This window comes from Labrus mixtus, chromosome 16 (genome assembly GCF_963584025.1).
Source record: "Labrus mixtus chromosome 16, fLabMix1.1, whole genome shotgun sequence".
Lineage (NCBI taxonomy): Eukaryota > Metazoa > Chordata > Actinopteri > Labriformes > Labridae > Labrus > Labrus mixtus.
The window spans coordinates 15,952,712-15,968,144 of record NC_083627.1 but is presented as its reverse complement, the minus strand read 5'-3'; the positions used below and the strand labels follow the sequence as shown (position 1 = coordinate 15,968,144).

The 15,433-nt window shown below is 40.1% G+C and overlaps 1 protein-coding gene across 1 annotated transcript in view; it reads right to left on the bottom strand.

The window, feature by feature from the left end:
• csmd2 (CUB and Sushi multiple domains 2) overlaps positions 1-15,433 on the bottom strand; it is a 220,753-nt gene that overhangs the window by 39,610 nt on the left and 165,710 nt on the right. Inside the window, exons 37-47 of the mRNA XM_061060012.1 lie at positions 13,724-13,820; positions 12,762-12,866; positions 12,413-12,531; positions 10,821-10,890; positions 9,280-9,396; positions 8,787-8,996; positions 7,260-7,448; positions 3,941-4,118; positions 2,275-2,420; positions 2,092-2,172; positions 1,340-1,453 (exon numbers count right to left, since the gene is read on the bottom strand). Coding sequence (XP_060915995.1) covers positions 1,340-1,453; positions 2,092-2,172; positions 2,275-2,420; positions 3,941-4,118; positions 7,260-7,448; positions 8,787-8,996; positions 9,280-9,396; positions 10,821-10,890; positions 12,413-12,531; positions 12,762-12,866; positions 13,724-13,820 — 1,426 coding nt within the window. The remainder of the gene's footprint in view (positions 1-1,339; positions 1,454-2,091; positions 2,173-2,274; positions 2,421-3,940; positions 4,119-7,259; positions 7,449-8,786; positions 8,997-9,279; positions 9,397-10,820; positions 10,891-12,412; positions 12,532-12,761; positions 12,867-13,723; positions 13,821-15,433) is intronic.

The following is a 15,433-nucleotide window of genomic DNA, read 5'->3' as shown; positions in this document are numbered from 1 at the left end:
AACAAAGTATTCTCCTCAGAGATAGAAAGTGCTTGCAAACTCATATGTGACTACAAATTCATAACCACAGGCAGAAAGACACCCACATGGTGCTGAAATAAAGCAGAACTTAAACTAGTGCAAGAGTCCATGAGAAGAGGAAAATATTATATGCTTCCTCTAAACCTGCCAGGAATAAATAGCAGGACACACTTGGCAGAGGAAGCAGTGTTTCACCTGAGTTTCAATTTATTGTAAAACATTGCGACTTGCCAGGACCCTGCTAAAATGAGATGATGCATCTCAAGGGGCTATTTAAAAAAAAAATGTATCCAATATTTAATATAAATGTGCTTAGGTTTGAAGTAGCTACATTTTTTTTTGTAAATGTTGAGGTTGTCATTGATCCATATTCTCATTTCCAACACAAGAGATCAATAAACTATTTGTCTTCTAAACTTGGGGAAACAATGTATTCTATGTTTGGACTTGATTCATTATTTTTCTCACTCATTAAGTTGCATTAAGATGACCTTATAAAGATATTACACAGGCCCCTTTACTACATAGAAGGCTCACACACATTCACGGCTCATGTGTGTGCAGATTCAACTACCATAGCATCCACAATCTACACATCTGTCAGACCATCAACAAACAACAATTTTTTCTGGATTTTGACAAACCAGTTGAAGATTTACTGTGCTCTGCCGATAAGTCACCAAAAACTAGTCCTGATGGTCCATATCCAGAGAAGGATTTAATCCAAACACATTATATCCATTATGATCCATGGATTGCTTCAAATTTACCTCTGCTGTCTCCCTGACCTTTTGATGACACCTCATATGCTTAGTTATGGCCTTCGATACATACACTGTTTAAAGCCTATAAAAGCCGATGAGAGTCTGAGTTTGAAGGAGGTTGCACGCTACTGTGCAGATGACTGACTTTTCTAGTTGCCAATTACATTTTCAAAACACAGATATGCTGCTTCTTTGAGTACTAAGGAGTGATTTCTTAACACACACACTAAGGAGATTATTATAAAGTATGAGTGGTTTTTAGAAATGCATCAGAAGTATTAATAAGGTGATACTTATACCAAGATAGGCTATGAGCCATGAATTACTTTGAGACAACAGGCAAATCAATGTAAAACTAGACATTGAGCACCCCCATATACAGTAGATTGGATGATCCTTATGTTCGACTGCGAGATTGGCATTCGACTGGGGTCACCACTAGGGGTTGTATTGGACCGTTTCCTGGTGTTAATCTATGTGGATGAAGAGGGCCTTCCTGAAAATGAGAGCATGCGTTTGTCTGTATATGTTTTGCGCCTCAGGCATTCACTCACCATCACACGAGGGCGGAGGACCCTCAAACTCCAGGTGTGTTCCCAGGCGGCAGGTTTGGATGCTGTTTCCACTTAACTGGTAGCCTGGAAGACATCTGTAGCGGACTATATCACCTGGGCAGAGAGATGTGAAGGGATGACAGTCAATGATTTAACAGACCTGGTGGCAACAGTTCATATAACTGTATAACCAATATAACTCAGTGCTCCTTAGCCTGGATACTGGCATGACACAGAGATAAAAGTTAATCTGTTGTGTGCCTTAGTAAAAAAAAAAGAAAAAGGACTTTTAAAAACTCCCCACTGTGAATCCATAGCTGAACAGCTATCTTTGTCAGTGTTGCTGCCCTTGTGTTCCTGAATAATAACAAATCAAGTAGGTTGCAAACAAACTGATAAAGATAAATAACCTCTACATCTGGGTGGTAAAATCAGAGCACCTGCCTCAATTCCCTCTGGCACTTTAACTACTTTGTCATAATCATTTATTTATACGGATGCCTCAAAACTGCTGTACTGCAGTTTGTAGTGAGCACCATATCCTTCTGGGGTATGTAGTCATCTAACCTAGGGTTGTGCAAACTGTCAAAGTTAGGAGGTGAACCAACAGTGGAATTTAAAGGCAACAAAACCGCAAGTCTAAATGGGACTGACATATAATACAACAAAGTCAGCTGCACCTTAGAATGTAGTGATTATGTCTCTACATAGGTAACGGTATGCGCCTTTTTGTGATAGTATTTCCCACCTACCAATTTTAAATTCTTTGCTTGCCATCAGGATCTCAGCATTTGGAATGATAGAGGGTGGCAGGCAGAACTGCAGTCTGTAACCTTTATTGAGAACAATATAGATGGAGAATAACAAGAGTGAAACCAAAATGTGTGTAATGTTTGGTAAAAAAGATTATGACATAGCAAGAGATAGTTACAGACCTTGATAGCCGATACGAAACAGTCCACCCTTCTCTGTGTTACTACGGAAACGTATCAGCACCTGATTGGATGTGCTACTGGGCGGTTCATTTGGCTCTCCATCAGTGAATACTCCCAGTTTCCTGGCTGTCTCCTGAGGACCGTCCCTGAAGGAATAAAAAAGACTGGGGGTCAACAATGCCTTGAAATATAACAATACACTAGAGAAAAGTAATGATAAATAAAGATGGGGAATTTCTGTCAACATCCTCTGCTCAGATGTTCACTCAATTCGAAACCATAAAGCACCTCAAGGCACTTTATATGCTGATATGTTAAGATGATGCATACAAAACAAAGCCACATGGCGCATTATCGTCTAATAGCTTATACTAGCTGATACTAATCACACTGCTCTCTCTTCATCATATCCAAAGTTTTCACTGATTTTCTTTCTGTGGGTGATAATGTTGTAGTGAGGGAAAAAAATTACAGATACGCATGGAATGACAGGTCTGGGTAGGGCTCTTCCTGCTAACTGCCATCCAATGGGAATGTCTCTAAAGCTGCGTCCCAGCCTTGGCAGTCCCCTGGCTTGGGCATGGCCGATTAAGCCAGCTCCCAGATTCCTGCCACAACCATTCAGCTTAAAAACCATCTGTCTTTGGCTGTCAGACTGGGCATGGGAGATTACAAGCAGCTCTGGAAACGGCTGGCTAGGGACTGCTGCCTGACAGCACTCTGGCCAAGCCGCCATTACGGGGCCCATTTCCTTGGCTCAGTAGTTCAGTGGATAGATACACAGCGGTGGTAACTGGAAACTGGGGAACATGATAGTCCCCATCTTGGCGCTGCGTGAGTGTGTTGGGAAAGATCAACACAGCGGGGGCTGTTTACAGAAGAGCAACAATATGATAGAAAGTAGACATTTTGGCTCATTTCAGCCTTGGTAAATAGACTCTATAGAGAAAAAAGACTGCTCAAATTTCTACAAGCAGCCAAATCTGTCAAACATAGATGTCAATGAACACCATGCAGACTTTATATGTTTTTTTTACATTGCCAAGTTGGCTGGCAATCAGATCTCCAGATTCACTGAGAGCTTGGACCTTTGCCACTTGTCACCGGGTGAGGGGATCAACTGGAACTGGAAACAACCATGCATGCAAAATCCTGCCTTTGGTGGCACATATGGCAGGACCAAACATGCGTTATGGAGGTGATGAAAAGAAGCTTTACACCTTGATACCTAATCAGAAAAAATATAAACAGTACACGTCCTAATAAACATGAACCACTTAAAGAAGATGAACAATTTTCCCCCAGCCTAACGCTGTTCTTCAGAGTCGGGAAGCAAAGATGTTAAAAAAACAACAACAACAACAAAAAAAAAAACAGAGTCACACGAGTCTGAGGCAAGTTTTTTTGCCACTCCATAGATGAGATGGATAATGGATGAAAGTGGTGTAGTATGATTAACAAGCAATCATTAAAACTTGAAGAACTGTGAATGAAAAGAAAGGAGCGGTAAGGTAGGAGATTGGGTTTTTGGAAAAAAAAGAAAAGAATAAAAGTTGACCTACAAATGAAAAATGAACATCAGAGTACAAAAAAAAAAAAATCTATCTCTACTTGAGTTAAGGACAGTTCTATGCATCAGAGGGTTATGGAAGTAGTCATTTCTTACCATACAGTTATGAAGTCGTGTGGCCCGTGAACCTGAAGCAGGGTGAAGTTGAGTTTAATGCCAAAGCCAGGAGCCACAGTGATCAGCCAGGAGCAGTCAGCAGAGCTTGGGTACTCCTCTGGGTAACCAGGGGAGAAAATGGTCCCATTGTCTGATGTGATGTTCCCACCACACGGCACTGAGGGACAGAAGAGGAAGGGAGAAAGAGAGGCAGAGTATATATATCAGGGGGCCAGGAATACGACAGTTGAGATCCATAATTCAGCTTCAATTGGTGGAAAAAGGGGATTTTTCATCCCCCCTCTTCTTCTGCTTCCCTTCTCAGTGTCTCTCTCCCCCTTCCTTCACTCTTCCTCTAGTTCCCAGGCGCTTGTCTGAGCTAAAGATTAGCCAGTAAAGCCTGTTAGCAAGTGGGGACTTGGTTGGAGTGTTTTGCTAAGATAAGGCCTCAACCCTTTCCCACTGGGGTTCAAGAGAGAGAGAGAGTGGAGATGAGGCGAGGGGTTAGTGTGGACTGGGCTTTCAGTTTACAGTTGTGTGTATGTACCGTATGTGTATAAGGAATGGATAAGCATGTGTGTGTAAACTTGTGTGTTTGAGTAACAAGGAAGGTTAAAACGGCATGTCTGTCAGAGCTGTAAACTCACAAATCCACACAAGCCTGATGGTGATGCCTGAGGTTACCAAGCTACAATCTTCATGGATACTAATTGTTACTATTTATTAGACTTTTAGTCTATTAGACTTTTAGTCTATTTATTTTCTAACTAACCCATTATAAACCCCATATTTGCGGTAGAAAAGCAGTGGAAATTAGGGAGGAGTAGTAATCACAGTAGTGCAGGAATTTCATGCAACCTCAGACATGGTATTAAGCTTCATTGCACACCCTGGGATGCCTACGGGGTTTACAATCGTTCCCAAAAGACAGTGTACATGTTTTACCCCTCTGTTTCCGTCGTAGGTCATGCTAGTATTCATGTCATACAGCTGCTTTAGCCCTGTGGAGGAGAGACCGCTCTGCCTCTGGCTCGACTAGTAAATGAGCTATTGATCAGACTGATTGATTCAACCCTGCACACCCTCTGGAGTTACACTTCTGGCTCACACCATCAACTGGCATGCTACTTAAACCTTATCCGTAAAAAGGTGTACTGTTGCTTGAAGGGATTTGCAAGGAACAAGAGTACTTGAGGCAGTGTTGCAACTGTTATCAAACAAGTGGAGGACAACATGCGGGATATAAGTGTGGCAAATAGAAAAAAGAGGGAGAATGAAGGAGGAAGAGATGAGACAGCCAAGGTTAAGTGAAGAGAGAAGCAGAAACAAAACATAGAGTAAAGAGTTCTTTAGACACATACTTGTGATAAAAATGCCAAGGAAAGGTAGCACAATAAAGATGAGGTGATGTAATCAATGTACTTGAGTGTCTCATTCACTTTAAAGGAAATCTATGCATACACTGCAGTGACTCAGGTACAAGTTGTACAGAGTTTTAGTACACCATGTATAAATAAGCTACTATGTTTTAGCTTAGGGTGAGATTTGCTATGAATATGAATGCATTGACGTGTTTACAAAAGCAGTAATGTGTGTTTTTTGGCATTGCATGTCAATACAATCAAAAAACCATTTAAATGTTTTGGTCCATTGGCCCTCCTTAAGGGCTTTAACAGAAACTGGGCTGCTGACCCAGTCAAATATGAAATGGCATTAAGTCTGTCAAGTGATTTACTGTGTGTGTGTGTGTGTGTGTGTCTGACGTTGTTTCCTCCCCTCTAGATCCTTTCTTGTGTTGTTCTTCCTCTCTGATGTACGTCACTTTGGATAGAAGTGTCTGCTAAATGAATTGTGGAATTTAATTGTGGAATTCCTCAAACTAGGTCTGCACATGCATGCACACACTCATTAAATGGTTCAGCACTTGTTACGAACACACACAGAAAAACAAGGTTGATAATATTAGTGACTATGTAAAGAGTTCATTTTCAGAAACAGATAAATAATTATTTATTTTAAATTATTTTTATTTACTTTATTGGAGAGATAGGACAGTGAATAGAGATGGAAGTCAGGGAGAGAGTAGGGATTGACATGCGGGAAAGGAGCCACAGGTTGGTTTCAAACCTGGGCTGCCCGCTCAGAGGACCGTGGCCTCCATGCATGGGACGTTCGCACTACCCACTGAGCCACCAGTGTACAATAGATAACATTCTTAAGCTGATTAACCAACATCCGTTTGAGAGATATTCTCTCTCGAGTGCACTTAAAAAAACAAACAAGTACCGGTATTACAAAAATGATAAAATATTGAGATTTCTCATCAAAACAAACTAATATCAGTTTGACTAACGCTCTCTGGAGTGCACAAAAAACATGATTTAGGAAAACATTCAAATGGAGATATGTGCCTTTTTCAAATGAACCCGTCTTCTCCATTTGCTTTGCTTTCAAATATCATGTCAAGGAAAGGGAAGTAGTAGTTCATGAGTCAGGAGAAGATATTACACTAGCATTTGTATAAAAAATTAAATCAAGATTATTATCACTGTTTATTGTTTTGATACATGAAAGCACCGTATTGGAATTGACTTAGTTATTTTAAACTTTATAAATAAATAAAAAACAGATACCACACCACATGGGACTGGGAGAGGGTACAGCACACCATCGCACATGCACACACATGAGATCACACACTCCCACAGGTCTGAGTTTCTCAAATAATAACGTTTCATCCTTAAACCTGAAGTGAATATTGAAAGGCTTTTAACAAAGAACGTAGCTTTGAGAGAATAAACTATTTCCTGTTCTCTCTACCTTTTCACTATGTAGCTCTGTCTCTCACTTGCATTTATCTCTCTGCTACCCAATTCAAAGTTCCCCTGTCACGGCCATCACCTCCGTCTGTAATTGTGCCCGCTTCATTGAATAATCGGCAGCTAGTGTGTGAGAATGTAGGTCAAGGACAAGGAAGAAGAAAGAGCACCCATTACTTTTCTTTTCAATTTAGCTCCTCTTTTATTTGTCTCCATTTCTCTTCAGTGGTGTATGAATTTTCATTGAATAATACTTTGCCTCATTAATGAGGGATGATAATTCAGTTTAATAGCATTATTCATAATAGATTATCATTATCTTCAGAGCCGCACATCACACTAATGATGTAAAAGCTCAATACATTCTAATCAGTGAGTTATCATGGTATTACTTATTGCAGACCACTTGTTTAGAAGTCTTCTCATTGTTTGGTTAATAGAGGATTTAGATTGGCACATTATCCCGGTATTGATAAGATTAATATCTTCTAAGAACTTACCTTCACAGCGAGGGAAAGGGTGATCCCAATTGCGGGTTGTTCCATGCTCACAGGTGAGGATGGAATGTCCCACTAGCTGGTACCCGGGCAGACACTCAAAGGAAATAGACTGTCCCACATTGAAGCCGGCACCCACCACCACCCCATAGCGGAAAGGCTCTGGATCGGGGCACTCCTGAAGCTCATAAGCTGAGGAAGAGAACATCATAATTATCAGTCTTTTCCAATGGTATTCAATTCTCCACTAAAGTCTTCCTGAAGCTAGATACAAATTAGCAAAACTTTTTGGGATTCAACTCCGTATGTACCGACTTTGAGAAAGTTATATCGGCAAAACCTTTATTTGTATTTCCATCATTAACTCCCCCTTGCTCCTCTTTCTGTTGTTCTTACTCTTGTGCCTCAACCTCCCACTCGTTCCTCCTACCCGTTTTTTTATTTTTATTTTTTTTCAGACAGGAGTTGTCAGAGGAAAGAAAAAGCCAGGGGCAGGTTTGACTTTTGCCGGAGGAGTATGATGCAGTCATCAAGAGCAGAGCGGGTAAATAATTCCTCATTTTTTTTCCTCCCTTTAGGACACAATAGCAAAGCAGGCAGTGAGCCTTGAACAGCCAGGATACAAATATAACTAAAGAAATTGATTTCTATGGATCACAGCTTACCTTTGTAAGAGATAACTCATGCAAATACTGAAATAGAGGGGAATATTTGCAAATATAATGCTTGATTTAAATGCTAATATACACATAATTATGGAAATGCACAGTGCTACCTTTCGATTTGCCGGCTCGTTTGGTGAATCACAAAACACAAACTCTGTGCGCCTGTTGCAGTTGCAGACAAGGACAATTGAGTCCTTGCAGCTGTGCTGATATGTAGTGAAGCTTTTTATTGGCAAATGGTGGAGACATCTTTAAGAGATCAACAGTTTTATATACAGGGATTTATAGAGCTTGGGAATTTACTGCTCCTGTGGGCTCATGATTGTGATGTTCAGTTTGACAGATTATCTGTTTTTAGGTATAATTCAGTACCAAAAAGGCTTTACAAGCAAATATCTTACAGTGAAGTAACACAAATAGAAAGCAAGTAAACATTAAGAAACACATGGAGACTATTTTTTTAATCCATTTGTAATAAGACATAACTCTCTCTGTGTCTTTAATTCTCTTATTTGATCTTTGATAATGTTTCTCTGGGAAGATAAATCAATGATTAATACAGTTTATCTTGTGTCCAATCACATATCAGGTGCGTCAAAGGTGGTTTGAGGCAGCCAAAAGTCTTCAGCCACGCTGCAGTCATTTCTAGTTTAATCAGGCTTTGCAGAAGAAAGTAACTTGTAATAATGATACCAGCTTTGCGCCGCAATTAGGAAAAAATTAAGTCTTGGTGATTACGCTCATTATTATAAATATATTAACCAAGTCTATTTTTGTCCCAGACAGTCCTGAGGCTGATCATTATTTCATGCTCCAATCTTCTGCATCTTTTACAAGGAGCGGAAAAGTGCTGAAACTTCCTTACCCTGGTACTCGAATCTGAACCCTGGTTTGTTCTGCGAGTGGTCGCTGTGGAAATATACTGTGGTCTCATGGGAAGTGGTGAGAAGGGACGACTGAATATCCTGGCCACTAAATCGGCCAATAACAGCACTTGTGTCAAGGGGCCCATTGCGAATCTCAAGGAAATCATGGTTGGCCTCGGTGGAGAAGTTAAGGAACTGCATGTGGGCTCCTGGGAAATAAAGAAGAAGAAATGTTGAGAAAAGCGTAGCAGGATATTGAAAAATAATTACCATCCTCTGCCTAAAATACTCCTACGTTGCCCATAATGAGGCTCTCAGAATCACAGACATCAGACTTTTATTGTTTGTTATGTAGCAATACAAGAAAATGATGCTTGCTAACACTTACACTAAAGGACTACAAATGTTGTCAATCCACACTCCAACCCTTCAGGTTAATTACAGGATCTGAAGTGAAAAATGCACACATTCGGCATATCATAAGAGCCTCACCGTAACCAACTGGCAGGTAGATTCTCCAGGTGCAGTCACTGTTGCTAGGGTAGTTGCCAGGGAAACCAGGACTGAGAATCATGCCCTCCATCTCCTCTCGGATTCCTCCACATTGAGCTGGCAGAGGGAAGACCAAGGATTGTATGAACATCTGTTAACAATGATGCTCACAGATTGTTACAACACCACAAACAATGTTCAGCGCAATTCAATGTTTTGAGGGAGTCTTGAAGCTGGAGCTCTATAAGAAAATATTTAGTGCCTATAATGACTGTGAGTCTTAAGTCTTCAACACAGTCATTTAGCGCATCAATTACAAAATGTGTTAGAAATGATAGACAGGTAATACAGAAATCTGAACTCAGACTGAATCCTGACGGAGTATTTAAGGTGGATTGATATTGCTTGATGGCAATGGGTCTTTAATTGCTGTTTGATATCTCCTTTCTCAATCAGTTCTATGTAGTAACAATTGTATAAACGATGACACAAATGCTCTTTCACAATAACCTGGACTCCATGTAAAAACACCAGCCATGTTAAAGTGATTATATACTTTAAATTGGCATACAGAGAGCCACCATCCCATCAAATGGGAGACTTTATCTCACTTTCAAGAAACTCTGACGCTCTTTCTACTTGAGATGTCGAGGGGCCTGAGACTTCATCTTTTGCTGCTCCTCATCCCTCGCCTTTCATCCTAAACGTTTGATGGATAAATGCGTTCGTGTCTGTTATCCAGGACTAAGACTCAAAAGAGCCAGATAAAAGGTTGAGGAGAGTTTCAAAAAAAAGAAAGGTTTGAAAATACTGAGAAAAAGTGATGATCAGATCATGAAAGATTAAAAAAGTGAAAGATCCTGACACCAAAATTAAAACGATGAAAGGATGCTGATACTTATCGTAAAAAAAAAATAGCTGACTTGAGGGAGAAAAGAAAATCCCAGAGGTAGAGCGAGGAGGAAGATGAAGTCTATAAAAAAGATGGGACGAAAAACAGGAACAAGGCAGAAGAGGGAGAAACCACACAGAGGATTTCTGGGCTCTATTCCGTTGTTTGGCAGTACAAATTCATTGTAAGGTTAAATATTTTTCTGTACCAGCAAGAAAACTGAGCTAACCAGCAAAATACTGATGCCTGTAAACATAATAGATCTGCCCTGAACGTCAACCAATCACGGTCCAGGATGGAACTAATTCGGTAATTCTAGGTTTTTTGTGGAGCATGAATGGCAGACACACTTGAGGTGCAAATATTATAAATAAATAATAATAATACAGTTAGAATTAGTTTGTAAGTTTATCACTGAAAACAGTTTGTAATGACAAACAAAAACACACAAGCATAAATCAGACATTACTTTTGTTGTGTCCCCTTGTCCTTTTTTTTTTAATGGATATTAGAGCAATTCTTCTAAATAGTTAGCTTGCATGTGTGCTTGACAAGGTAAAGGATCTCCAATCAAAAATTGAAGAACACAGAGAGATGTAGAAATGTCTAAAAAGAGGCAGGATATGGTGAAGGAAGAAGTTATTTTTACCAATGCAGAGAGGAGGTGGGTAGTTCCATCGTCTGACGGTCCCAGGCATACAGGTAATGTGCGAGTTCCCCTACATAGCACATCAATGTGTGCACACAGAAACAAAGATAAAAGTGCGACAAAAAAACAAGAGATCAATTCATTTGTCCTCCCGCTGTCACTCATTGCTTGCTCCAATGATTTGAACCTGCTGCCTGTCTCCACATGACTTCACGTGGAGACTAAATAACTCAATCCATCTGAAGTGACAGAAAATAATAGAGAGGGAGAAACTGGGGCGTACTAAACTAATCCCCATTGATGTTACTCAGTTAATGAAAGCTATAAAACATCGTTCTGAAATCTCTGCTTGATACTCAAGACTAAGTTACCATTAAAAACAAAATACGTGTATCAATAATTGATGAACAACATCATTTACCTTCTCCTAAAGTATGACTACAAGTTCATTCAGAGAATGTCAGGCCCCCACCCTAACACAAAAGTGGCAGTATTTAAAGTGGACACAAAGACAACATGCTGGTGAAGACTTGTGTTCTATTCTTTATCCTGTGTGACTGATTAAGGCTTTGCAACTGTGCCGGCAGATATTTCCATGCTTTGCGATTTAACCTCTCTACCTAAATCTTATGTCTGAATTTGGCTCTGGAGCATCATATACCAGTATCTAGTAGTGAAGTGTAAGAAAGAAATAAGAAGTGACTTGTAAGGAACACAGTCTTGACACTGAGCACAGTTCTAACAAGTTAATAAGATTGCTTTTATCTCAGTTTAAACAATGTGACTGATATCACTTGTGTCTTAGAGCATGTCTTTAACAAATACACACTATAGATTTATTCTTTCTATTTAAATAAGGGCACTTTTACTTATATTTTTCATCCACTACTGCAAATACACTTAGGACAGCAATATTATAACCATTTACACATTTAGTGCAGCATAGCACAAATAGCATTTATTACATGGGGTGAAACTCCAACACAATATTATTTAAAAAGACAAAAGTTATCATTATGACTTTAACGTTATTGTTATAGAGAGATTCAAAAAGACATGACAAGCTTTTTTTTGTTCAAATCTGCTGTCTGTCAAGCAGCTATTAAATGTTTCAAAAGACTCAAAGCTATTTTATTTAACAATTGAAAAATGTAATGCAAAACCATTCTGAAAGATGGGGTTTGTATCGCCATATTTAATATTTCTAGTGAGAACAGTGAGTGGGGGACAGTGGGAACACTTATTCCTGAATGACTTCTGTGATACACAGTGGAGAGGGATCTTTAAACACATTTTGTTTTAAACCACTGTACTGGATCCAGCGTGTCCAAAGTTGCCAATCCATCCTCAGAACAGCCCAGATGACTACAACAGAAGTACTGAAGGATGTGCATACACAGTCAAACAAGAAGCTTAGAGCACCATATCCTAAGCATAACATGCAACAGACGGAGAAAACCTTCCTTTATATACAGTATACCTTGCTTTTGGCTACACAATTGAGCAGCTTCTGGGTAAAAACTTGCATGCATCAATGTGGTTCCATGTTTTATTCTTTACACTGAATCATACCTGAAGCTGGGAGATATTACCTGTAGAGTATATCCAGGTTCACACTGAAAAGACACCACGTTATTCATCTGAAGACGCTCCCCAACCTTGATGCCATTCATAGGAACCACAGGCTCTGGACAGTTGGTAAGAGACACAGCTGGGAAGATTTAAAAAAGAATGGAGGGACCATCATAAGGAGAGGAATAAATAAAGAGAACTTGATTATTACAGTGTGCAGACACTAAGAGAAAAAAGCAAGATATAACACAAAATGTGACCAAAACATTGCAGGAGACACATCTGCTTCTAGGGAGAAAGCTTAAGTAAGATAAAAATGTACTCAGGGTGTACTTCACCACAAGAGGAATGAACTATTTTTTCACTTACTTTTGTATTCCAGCCTGAATCCAGCTGCAGACACGCTAATATCAGAGAAAAAGTGGAGGTAGAGCTGGTTGGAGGTGCTGTTGAGAAGAGCCGGGACTGTGGTGCCTTTAGGAGAAGATTAATGGTGGAATTTAGCAAAGTTATCTCCTGCATAGAGCGACCAGAACTAAACTGAACAAGCCACGGGCAAAAAGCTTAAAAAGGTGGTTCTTTTAACATTTCCCAACTTAAGAGTGTGTTTTTTGCCTGTGTTTGCTTGAGCGTGAATGCAGCATGACTGTATGCATGAATGATTGTTTTATATGTGCATCAGGCCATTTGAGGAGGCAGATGTATAGTAGTCTGACCTACTCACTTCACAAGACAGAGAAATGTTATCAGATTTAATTAAACAAAAACAAAAGCCCTTCTAAATAGGGGGGAAAAATGATCACAGAATAAAAACAAATGTTCTACAGACACTGTGTGACCTAAAATTAGCCGATTAATGGCTCAGATTTGTAAGCCTGCCGTTTCTCTTTCATCTCTTTACTTCAGGGTGCATCTAACATTTACTCTTGGTCTTGTTCCAAGCACAAACAAAAGCAGAATTCCCTGTTGCTGTATTGAGGGGAGTAACACAGCTACTGTAAACAAATATTCCCTTTAACTCCACACAGCAAAGGCTAACCTTTGTAGAGCTGTACCAAGATTTTTGCCAGAGGAAGCTCACACAGATTGGAATTTTGAAGAAATCCCATGACTATTCGAGCAGCCTTTATAGACTCTAAATGTAACTAGTAGTGTGTCTTCCAGGTCATATACTGCCTTGTGGGGACTATCATGTTTGCATTGAATATTCTTTTGGCAGGAAGTTGTTAAAAAAACCTATTTCATGAACAAGGTGAAGGTGGTAATAAACATTGGAAACATGCTGAAAAGGAATAAAAACAAATCCTACATACATGCACAGTTAAAAATACCTGAGAAGCTGCCAAGCATGGTGTCAGTGTTGTCCCCTCCATCAAACACCTCCAGCGAGTCCCAGTTCTGCTCAGTGACAAAGCTGATTACCTGGATCTGAGAGAGGAATGAGGAGTATTTATGTCAGTGGAAAAAGAGGAGGGGATTTAGGAAGCCACAGTAGGGGTGAAAGTGTGAACGTGAAGAGAAATCAAAAATTAGGTTGAAGGGGTAAGGGGATTAACAAGTGAGAGAAGGTGCTATAAATGGATCATGAAAGAGGGCCATGGATGAAGTAAAACGGATGATCATTTGACTAGTCACAACTTGAGAAAAAGTTGAGCTGCGTCTCAAAATATCACAGGAAAGCTATCCTTAGCATGACAAAGTAATGTTTGACGTACAAAACACAAACCTCTCTTCTGTAGAGTACCTTGAAAGCTCCTATAGATGTTACAATTACAATTTTAGAATTCTCAGAACAGAGCAATAATCATTGTGCACTTGTTTCATTCTTTGCTTTTTTAAACCCCTGGTTGAAGGCAGTGTTCAAGTGGTTCACACCGGATTTGAAATTGAGGAAACCGTATGACAGCTACAGAGAATGTTGGAAATTCTTCAAAGAAAGGCAGACTGAGACATTAGCTTGCTAGACTTTGTCTGACGAGGGTTGCCCACATTAAAAAAAGATCCCACATACTGGGAGAAAAGCATTGTTGACGCCTACATGATGGGGTAAAAAACTATTTTGCAGTTGAATGCCAACCACAGGAAGTGGTAAGCTTATGGCGATTATTTCAATTTCTAGTTCACTTTCAAACCAAAGTAAATGAATAAATGAAGCTACACTGCGCTGTATTTTTCATCCTTTTTTCTGACTTTAGCTCAAATTATTTTCTGCAATGTATTTGTCCTCTTTTCTTTTTTCAGTTGCTGCAAGCCTCCCTTTCTGTTCCCTGTTACTTCAATTCCTTGGCCCTCTCTTTTGCCTCTGATGGTTATAGATCGGATACAAGCCTATTAAAGGGCCGGTAGGAGCTCTGGCGCATCGCAGGAAGACAACGCAGATCACAGATTGATCTTTCATTAGGGGGCCACGGCAAATGTGCCGGCAAGGCACCTCACTCCTTTAAGTTCTGTGCTGGATCGTGACACCCCAATCTAATGTGTCTCTGCTCGCTGGTATAGAAGGAGCGACATAAATAAAGACGGATAGCAGGAAGACGAGGAAGACGGTGTAAAAGACAAGAGGTGGAGAAGGTATAGCAGGAAGGATTCAGCTTGTGTGTATGGTTGTTGCCCAAAGAAAACAACATTTCATTTCTTGACTTTTCTGTTGCCACTTGAGTATGTATTTCCAGTGTCCTGCTGTTTGCCTTTCAGAGGGTGTGCATACTGTCAGCTCTCTGTTCTCATTCTTGGTCTATCTCACCTCCAAACTTCTGTGATGGTGGTGTGTAGTGCAGCATGCTAAGTGCACCTGTGGGCCACCTTGTGTATTTGACCTGCAAGGACAGTCAGCTAAGGTGGAGGAGCTAATAGCTGAGGGACGGCACTGAGGTCATTAGCCACAGAGGCTGAAGCATAAGCCTAAAAACTTTCCGTCAGGCAGATCCACAGGGACCATGCCCAGGCTCCTGGTGGAACTCCATCACACATGCATCAAAGAATAAGAATATGCAAACTGAATTAACTCCCTGAAAGGAAAAGAAAGTCATTGAAGAGGCAAT